The 10,306-nt window shown below is 36.4% G+C and overlaps 1 protein-coding gene across 1 annotated transcript; it reads left to right on the top strand.

The window, feature by feature from the left end:
* Positions 1-4,163: 4,163 nt before the first annotated feature.
* Positions 4,164-9,326, top strand: LOC140860314 (conserved oligomeric Golgi complex subunit 5). Its single transcript, XM_073263270.1, has 3 exons — positions 4,164-5,398; positions 6,507-6,980; positions 8,079-9,326. The coding sequence occupies exons 1-3, from the start codon at positions 4,295-4,297 to the stop codon at positions 9,000-9,002; spliced, it is 2,502 nt and encodes an 833-aa protein (XP_073119371.1). The 5' UTR covers positions 4,164-4,294; the 3' UTR covers positions 9,003-9,326.
* The last annotated feature ends 980 nt before the right edge of the window (positions 9,327-10,306 follow it).

Below are 10,306 nucleotides of genomic sequence, written 5' to 3'. Positions count from 1 at the left end.
TGGTGAGAATATCAACAACAGATTGTTCATGTGGTAAATGGACAATTTTCGGCATCCCTTGTTCTCATGCTATTTGCACCGCTAAATGGCACTCGTTAGATCCCACGACACTTGTGCAGCCATGGTACAATATATCGGAGTACCTCGCAACATATGAAGGAAGATTTGAACCTCTTGCAGATGAAAGATATTGGGATCGTCCTACCTTTGAGTTGCAACACAACCCAGTTAGACGTGAAAGAAGAAGAGCAGGTAGGGATACAACGACTCGACTAAGAAACGAGATGGACATGCCGGTAGCGAGAGAGAGACAACAACGAAGAACTAACAGGTATAAACTTTGAAAATTTAATTTGTTCCTAAAAATATGTCTTGTAATATATTTTAATTTGTATATGTCTATTTTTTTTTTCAGGAGCATCAGATGAACGTGGACAATTGATTGCTTGACGAAAAATGTATAACAAATAAATGTTTGTTGGTAGCATATGCGTTTTTATAATTGTGTCATATAATGTATGCATTGAATAAGATATGTATTTGATATGGGTTAAATGCATTGATCTATTACACTACTAGCATTTTTCTTCATATTTGTTTGAATCAACTTAATAAAGTATTTAAAATAATTATGGTATAATAAAAAAAAACTCATACGGAAAGAAAAAAAAAATCACATGCATAACTAATTATCAATTACTATAACACAAAAAAAAAATATCATTATTGTTCATGACAATTGCAGTTATACAAATGACCACGGGTACCACAAGCAGGTGGTCTACGTCTACGTTGTCCTCTACGCACAACAGGAGCATCAACAATTTCTTCACTCTTCTCTTGTTGCTCATCTGAATAACTAGGGAATATTACAGGTGACGGAACGTTTCTTTCAGGAGCCAGAATATTGCGTTGACCAGTATTAAGCAGGTCTGTAAAACTTTGGATATTTTCACAAAATGGAGTATGATAACCGACATCAACATATGAACCAGATGGTCCTGCACCGTAAAATCCACCGAATGGTCCGATATTGTACAACCCACTAGATGGCCCTGCGTTGTCGAACCCACCAGATGGACCCGCGTTGTAGAACTCACCAGATGGACGAGGAGGAACAAACCCTGATGATGACTGATGCGAATCAGAGGATGACACACTAAAATTTTGTGGAATATTACTGTGTCTGCCAATATCTAAATTCGGTTGATATGGCCTAAAACCAAGCCCAGTTACTGCAGGCGATATAAATCGTACAGTAATGCGATCATACCATGGAAAGTAATCATCATCGACTTTCCTAGATCTTCTGTAGCGTTCTCCTCGGGCAACATTACTCAATTTTCCATTCCAAAGAATAATTGCATCTTTATGATACTCTCTCCAATCTGTGTTGCGATGACCTGTTCTATTAACATTATGTAGGTTATCGTTGTCAAGTGCAGGCCTATGAATAGATTGTCGCATTTTGAACTGCCTCAAGACCCGATCAGGACGATGCATCTCCACAATATCAAAACAAATCATAGGACAAACACATCTCCAGATTCTATTATCGTATGTACTAATGATCGCTTTAACATCAACATCTTTCTTGTTGTAAACTATCCAATTAAACTGCATAATAATAATAATAAAATCATTTTTAATTAATAAATATAAATTAATATAATTGCTGTAAAATTTCAATAATCCAATAACACACCTCGGCATTAGTCATACGATCGAAGCAATCCCTTATAATTCTAACAACGTGCGTTGGTGAATGAGTGTAATTAAACACATTTGACCACCTACAATAAAAAAAAATTATTAAAATTATTACAAAATGAATTTATAATTTATAAAAAGCTAATATTTTTCAAATATTACCGTGCACCATAAGGAGCATATGGAATATCTTCCTCGAATTCATTTTGAGGCACAGTCAGAGATAATCCATTTATATCAGGATTAACAAATGTAATCCTGCTTCATGCCCATACCTGCCATCAGTAATAAATTAAATTATAAATTATTATAATGTGATATTAGATGAACTTAAAAATTTATACCTGTAGGATAAATAGAGGCCCGGATATTATAGCTTTTCTTATCCGTGTTGCATTGCATAACTCACGATATAGGAATGCTAGAACTGCACTTCCCCAACTATAAGATCTGATGCGTTCAATATCCCGAAGTAGTTGCAAAAAAATTAATTTAACAGATCCTCTTTGATAATCTGGAACCATGATTCCTCCAATAATCTTTAATGCTACACAACGGGTATATTTTACGACATCTATTTCTGGACTATTATCATCGATATGTGCAGCCATGCAATGCTCATATAAAGCGGTCATCGATAAGTGGCCACCTTTGAAATGCGACGTCAGTGGCGTAAATCCCAATAAATCCAAACATATATGCTGCCACTCTTCAACTTTGCGTGAAACATCTATACCAATTACAGGCTCACCATCAATAGGTAGACCCCAAATAATGGAAATATCTTGTAAAGTGATGGTTGCTTCACCACATCTAAAATGAAAGGTATGTGTTTCACGTCGCCATCGTTCAACCAAAGCAGTAATTAAATGATTATCATATTGCCGAGATCCACACAACAAAACACCATAAAACCCCATATTATTTAAATATGCAATCACACGACTGTGCAGACCATGCTCATTAAATAACTGCCAAATCAAATTATCGGATCGTTTGACTCGAACTATGTCATCAATTGTTATTGTGGAAACTTCTGACGACATATGTGTGGCTTATAAATATAGCACACTGAAATCTATTGGCCCTCGATTTGTTGTCATCCTGACAAATATACTAACAATTATATAATGCAAACCAATAAACACATATTATAAAATTACAAAATAACAAAACATAAAAATAAAATAAAATAAAATAAAATAAATTTTAATCTATGCATATAACAATATATGTCTATATATTGCACATTTTTAATATAATAACGATAACAATAAATTATATATATATATATATATATATATACGTATATTTCAATCTAATAATCTATATTATATAGTATATCAATAATAAGGTAATATCACATGCGTATATATCTAATATAATAACAATAACAATAATAAAGTTTATATATATATTTTTTAGTATTTTAATATATATATATATATATAATTCTATATTTATATATATTATAAGATTAAAATAATAATAATAACAACAATTAACGTAACATAACTATTTTTATTATTAATACATTTAATTTTTATTATATTAATATAATATAGTTAATTATAAAAAAGAAGAAATTTGAAATATATACTAAAACATATTATTAAAATAAACTCAAAAAATCAAAATAATGCTTAAAAAAATTCTGAAAAATAATCCATACCTTCAAATGGCTTTTTTTAGTACCTGCGACCAACCATTAAACATATTTCAATTATAGTAACTCAATTAAACCAAAACACCCAAATTAAAAAACCATAATCTCGAATTTACCTTAATTTTGAAATAGAGCTCCAACCAACCAAAATATCTTCTTGCTAGTTTGAACAACGATCGGCGGTGATGGAAGATGTGAAAATTCTCCACCTGTGGTCGGACGATGTTTTCGATACGGCGAAGAAAACTCAAAAAATTGGTGTAAAAAAAAACCTCTCGTTGTAAGGATTCCGAAACTACTCTCGGATTTGTAATTGGAGGAACGATGATGGAGATATCTAATGTTAAAGAAACAAAAATTGATAAGGAGAGAAGAAGTGCCGTAGACAATGGAGGATTTCACAAAAAAAAACTGATAATGTGGGTGGGGGCAGTCGGTCCATTATCAATAATAGAGCCGATGCTGCGTGGCGTGGGGGCTCCAAATGTTAGCGGACTCTGCCCACGTGTACTGAGTATCCGCTGTCAGATTTGAAGTTTTACGGTACTTGTAAATTTTTTTTAATTTTACATTATTTTTGACATTTATTATTTAATTTACGGTAAAAATAAAAAAAACCCTATCTTATCTTACAAATTGCTGAATCATATAGTGCGATACATAATGTTTTTTTTGTCATTTATTTGAAACTAATTGAATTAATAAAATATCATATTCATATACTAGTAATAATAAATATATTAAAAATGATATTAGGGCTCCTTCAGGCATGGACCCAGATCACGAATGGGGTACATCATGCTTGATGTATTGTACCTTGAATTCGGTACAACCGTAAGCAATAGCTGCTCCTGTACTTGTCTTCAGATCCAAGAAGAAGCTGAATCATCAGACGAAACGACGACGTAGCACGCGTCAATGGCGTCTCCGGCCATCCCCAGATCGCCACTCCAACGCCTCTCCACCTTCAAAAATACTCCGACCGCCGCCGGTGCCACCCCCTCTACCACCGCCCACACCCCTATGCCCCTCTCCCCTCCTACATCCCCCCTAGATACATTTTCTTCCGATCCAATCTTCTCCGCCTTCCTCTCCCCGGACTTCAACCCCACTCAATTCTCCTCCTCCGCCCTCTCATCCGGCTCTGCCGCCTCGAGAATCGAGAAACTCCAGGATGGCCTCCGCCTACTTGACACCCAGCTACGTCACGAAGTCCTGTCCCGTCATCACGACCTGCTCAACCAGCTTTCCTCCATTAAAGCCACTGAATCCTCTCTTTCCGCCTTACGATCATCTCTTTCTTCTCTTCAATCCTCCCTCCGCCGCGCTCGCTCCGAACTCTCCGATCCCCACAGAGTTATTTCCACCCAGACCCACCAGCTTAACAATCTCCATTCCACCTCCTTGCTTCTCCAGTTCACTCTTCGCACTCTTAGGCAAATCCAGAAGCTAAGAAATGCCGTCGAGTCTCTGCCCGATGCATCGAAATGGGATCTTTCCAAGGCAGCTCAGTTGCATTTTGAGATTTTGACCCTTTACAATGAGTCCCATTTATCTGGGATTGATACAGTGGACGCGGAGTTGCAATGGGTTATTGAAGTCGGATCAAAAATTCGAGAGGAGGGTATGAAGGTATTGGAAAAGGGACTCGAGAATTTGAATCAACCGGAAGTGGGATTGGGTTTGCAGGTGTTTTACAACATGGGAGAGTTGAGGGGGGCGGTGGATGGGTTGGTGAGCAAGTACAAGCAAACGGGGGTGAAGAGTGTGAGTAACGCGCTTGATATGAAGGCAATTTCTGGAGGAGGAGGTCATGGTGCTGGGGGCCCCGGAGGGGTACAAAGACATGGGACGCCGCAGATTGGGAGTGGTGCAAAAGCAAAGGAAGCGCTTTGGCAGAGAATGAATGGTTGCATGGATCAGTTCCATTCGATTGTGCTCGCGGTCTGGCACTTGCAGAGGGTATTGTCAAAGAAACGCGATCCGTTTACACATGTTCTGTTATTGGATGAGGTCATGCAGGTTAGTGATTCAGCGTTCCTTTGGCTGTTCTTGTTTAACAAGTTGTGCGGTTATTTATGTGTTTGCTGTTGAACTTTTGGTGATACCTTATGGTCTTTTATTCAAAGGTTTCTTGTTTACTGGATGTTTGAGCATGAAAAATGTTGTCATAACTTAGAAATGATGCATCCTAAGTCTTTGGATCCATGTGGGAGGAGCTTAGGTGGATTGCACAAAATGTTTTTTGGGTCCACAGAGCATCATGGGTGGCTGTTTCAAGAATCAATCAACAACTGTAAATTGGTTTGGCAAGAATTGGTGAAAGAGCGTAGAACATTATGAAATTTTCTTTGTCCTCGTGCTCATTATAAGATTGTCAGTTCTCTTAGCTGCAACACATTTATCTGTTCTGATTGCACTCTGATCGTATTGGTTACATGGATCACTTGATTTAACTAAAAAATACATGAATGCTAAAAAATTTGTGACTTGGAATTCATTCAAAAGTTTGTCTACTTGGATTCAGTGACATGCCACTGGTAAAAACTATCCTCCAATAGCCTGTCCCAAAATTTTTAAACTTAGTTGGCAAAACTTTTTGCTTCCCCAGTTTTTTTATTTTTTTATTAATTTTTCTGTGGCTGCTAAATGTAGGAATTCCTTTTCTTTTCCTCAATATGCTTTGTTTTCTTGACAATTGGGTGGATAGATGTTAGTCAATTGCATTGCCGGGGTTTACCTGCTGATGACAATTTTTTTTGCCGCAAATAATATTGGAGTACCTTCGGTATAGGTGAATTGAGATTTACAGTTATCACTTAGCTGAGCCCATGAAATTAGACAGCTGAAGCTTGGTTCACATATTTTCTCTAAGCTGGCCAACATCTTGATGCTGTTGCATGATGCCTAACTATTTCATTAGCTTTCTTAACACACTTTCTTAGATTTAACACACTTTCTTAATGACATTATGGAGCAAACTTCAAGCCCTAAAACCTTCCATTTATTGTCTCAGCAGTTGTCTGCAGCAGCTACTTAGTAATTGTTGATCTCTGTCTCTTTCTTAATGAAATGATAGACGTTGAATACGGTTGTAGGTAGCCACTTACATTTTCCTGGGATTTGTCAGGAAGGTGATCCAATGTTGACAGATCGTGTTTGGGATGCTTTGGTAAAGTCTTTTACAAATCAAATGAAGTCTGTTTTCACTGCATCAAGTTTTGTCAAAGAAATATTTACTATTGGGTATCCTAAGCTTTTAACCATGATAGAGAACCTCCTTGAAAGAATTTCACGTGACACAGATGTCAAAGGAGTTCCACCAGCTCTCAGTTCAGAAGGAAAGGAACAAATGGTAGCTGCCATTAAGATTTTTGAGACAGCTTTTTTAGCGCTTTGTTTAAGTCGACTCTCGGATCTTGTAAATTCTGTGTTTCCGATGCCAAGCCGTGGAAGTATTCCCTCCAAAGTACATATAACGAGAATTTTATCATGTATTCAAGAAGAAATTGAAGCTGTGCAGATGGATGCTCGCTTGACTCTTCTTGTTTTGCATGAAATCAACAAAGCGTTGGTACTACTTGCACAAAGAACTGAAAACCAGGTATAAGTAATCCTTTTTGCTCGCTCTAGGATTTACGAGACCTGCTCTAATTTCGCTCTGACTTTTGTACTTATTTTCCATTTTCCTAAGTTTGATCAGAGTTCTTGTGTTCACTGTTCAAGAAATTTTTCTTTGCCGGTTTCTCCTCAAAGTAAAGCTCTCAGCCTACAGTCTGAAATATAAAATCCATTTGCTTGTTAATAATAGAATTTCCAATTAGATATCTGCTTTCCTGATGTAGTGCCAAATCACTAGGCCAATGTTACCACCTGTCTGGGCAAGGCGAACTATTGTCAGTTGACACCGTACCATTAAACTTTGTTTTTGATTTTTTGTGTGTTATGACTTAAGAAACTTAACATGTAAGTTACTTGTGATTTAAGTCCATAAATCAATCTGGCGCTCTTATACATTGCCCCTAAATAATTGGAATTGTATTATTCTATTAACTTAAAGTACATGAAAATTCTCATACGTAAAATTGTTTATAAATTATTATATGGTGGACTGAAGCCACTTTTTATGGAGTGTTTTAGTTGTAAAACTTAAAATATGCTCAAATAAAAGATCACCTCATTTACAGGGTTTCTATTCTGTTATGAGAATGTGTTATTGTGCGAAAAACCAGCTATATGTTGATTCGTTGACAATGTGGTCAGTATGGTTGGGTAAGATTACATCCTGTTAGTATTCAAAATCTTGGTCATGTCAGTATTGAGCTATAAAATACCTCCAAAGGCGGTTATATACTTTCTGGGTTCTTGATCAATATCCAGGAATTTTGTGTAGTTGGTGTTCTTGAAAAGAGAGCAAATTAGTCAATTGATTAAAATTTGATTCTGTTAATTTTAAAGATGTAGCATATTGACATCCGACGGTAATAAAAACTCTTGGCCCTGTTACATTTGTCTGGTCCAGTGTGAGTTTAAACGATCATTTGTAAGAACGGTATACTGTTTAAACTGTTTCTATTCCTTGGCATTTTGTATTTCTAAATTTTTGTTGTTCTGTGTGTCGAATACCTTATCGATCCTTTTCGGTTCCGATGACACACTTTGTGCTTCTGATACAGCTTTAATCAGTCACTTTTGTTTGCAGATGTCAACAGGCCCTGAAGCATGCCAAGTCACTGGTCCTGCAACTCCATTACAACTCAAGAACTTCATATTGTGCCAACATCTGCAAGATATCCATACACACATGATGTCCATGGTTTCAGGGTTGCCAACTGTTGCCATGGATGTTTTGTCTGTTGCTCTTGATACATTGCATGTAGTTGTCGGTGATTCAGTGACCTCCTTATTTCAGGCCATGATCGAGCGTCTTGAATCTTGCATCTTGCAGATTCATGAGCAGAATTTTGCCACTCTTGGCATAGATGCAGCCATGGACAACAATGCATCTCCGTACATGGAAGAATTACAGAAAAGTATCCTTCACTTTAGGACTGAATTTTTGTCCAGACTTTTGCCTTCATCAGTAGCTATTTCCCGTGGCACAGAAACTATATGCACAGCGCTAGTAAGAAACATGGCATCGAGAGTTTTGATATTTTTTATTAGACACGCTTCTCTTGTCAGGCCATTATCTGAATCAGGGAAGCTGAGAATGGCCAGAGACATGGCTGAAATTGAATTAGCGGTTGGTCAAAACTTGTTTCCAGTGGAACAACTTGGTGCTCCATATCGTGCCCTTCGAGCATTCCGCCCTGTTATTTTCCTGGAAACATCTCAGCTCGGTTCTTCACCACTCCTTCAAGATCTGCCCCCAAGTGTCATACTTCACCATCTCTATTCAAGAGGACCCGAAGATTTACAGTCACCTCTACAAATGAACAATCTTTCACCTGTTAGGTATTCATTGTGGATGGACTTACATGGGGAGGATCAGATATGGAAAGGGATAAAAGCAACTTTAGACGATTATGCTGCAAAGGTAAGGGCACGAGGAGATAAGGAGTTCAGCCCTGTCTATCCAATTATGCTGAAAATCGTGTCATCATTGGCAGGAAATGAATCATAATTTTTACAAAATATTGAATTGAAGCAAGCATGTTGTCCATGAATCTTGCAGCCAGCAGTTTCAGCTCCAAATACAGCCACCTATCGGTACACCCTACATTTTCCATTGCAATAATCTCTTCCAGTCCCCATACTACTATACGATTTTGTATCATGAGTCGAGTTCCAAATCTTTTATCTGTGACACCGTTCTCCGTAGTTTTTTGAAAGTTGATTATGATACATTTATTTGTTGAATCTGTGTTCTGAATCTGTTTACCTGTATATGATCCGTGTTTTTTCTGCTGGCGAAATTTCGAAATACGATTAAGTTTAATTCAATTTAATTGATTTGTTTTTATTCGTTATTCTTGGTTGGCATGTGTTGTATCTTGCCATATCAGCTCATATATTGAAGCAATGGAAGCTGTCCCCATTTTCCTGGACTGAATTCTAGATCTCTGTCAGTTTTCTTCTGAACAAAACTAAAGAAATATGTATATTTTTTGCTGGGTCATTTTGCATATTCCAAAAGGCAGGATATTTAGTCACTGTATACAGACAATAAAAACAGAACAATTTTGTGGTTAGGCCATCATAATCTTGATTATTATTTGAGTAGCTATATATGCAAATTGCATGTGTATGTAAATGAATGCGAGCAAAGAAATTTCATGATTATTACACCCCGGCTCTTATGTACCATGAACACAACAGCACCAAAATAACATGTTCGGACGAACATTCTCCATTGTAAAATAAAATGATAATGATGAACACACATTTTTTGTTTTGAAGCTAGATATGTGAATTTTATTTATTTATTTATTTTGGTTTAAAACAAGAATCAGGAGGAACAGACTCACCCAAATTCAGGATACGTATAGGTGATGTTGAACTCATAATATTTTCGAAGGAAAAAATGGAAGAAATTAATAAGCAAAAGTTTTTGAGGTTTACGAAATTCAAATATCAGATGGAGTCGAATATCAATATTAAAAAAAATTGACTCATAAAAAGATATCGCAAGAGTTTGTGTGATATATTATCTTTTCATGTACGTCATCGTGTCATCATCATATAATTTATAAAAATGTAGTTTCAAAACTTTACATTTGGTCCCTTATTTAATTGATTTTTTATTTGATTCCACATGTAAATATTTTCAAAGTTTTCACCTAAACAATCGTGTCTTTTTTCCCGTCAAGTCTCCAGATTCTATACTTCACCACGAATTGACAGCGTTTATACTCGTCTATCTAATTACCTGAATCAATGGCAAACCAACATCCACATAATTACAAATCTTGGTATATTATTGATGCG

The sequence above is a fragment of the Henckelia pumila genome, chromosome 4, assembly GCF_033568475.1.
Source record: "Henckelia pumila isolate YLH828 chromosome 4, ASM3356847v2, whole genome shotgun sequence".
NCBI classification, from domain to species: domain Eukaryota; kingdom Viridiplantae; phylum Streptophyta; class Magnoliopsida; order Lamiales; family Gesneriaceae; genus Henckelia; species Henckelia pumila.
This window is presented reverse-complemented; position numbering and strand designations above follow the sequence as displayed.

Bases quoted from the DNA above. Each gene is read 5' to 3' on its own strand.
- LOC140860314 (XM_073263270.1), top strand. From the start codon at position 4,295: ATGGCGTCTCCGGCCATCCCCAGATCGCCACTCCAACGCCTCTCCACC. The intron at 5,399-6,506 runs GTTAGTGATTCA...GGGATTTGTCAG, and splicing joins TATTGGATGAGGTCATGCAG to GAAGGTGATCCAATGTTGAC. The intron at 6,981-8,078 runs GTATAAGTAATC...TTTTGTTTGCAG, and splicing joins CACAAAGAACTGAAAACCAG to ATGTCAACAGGCCCTGAAGC.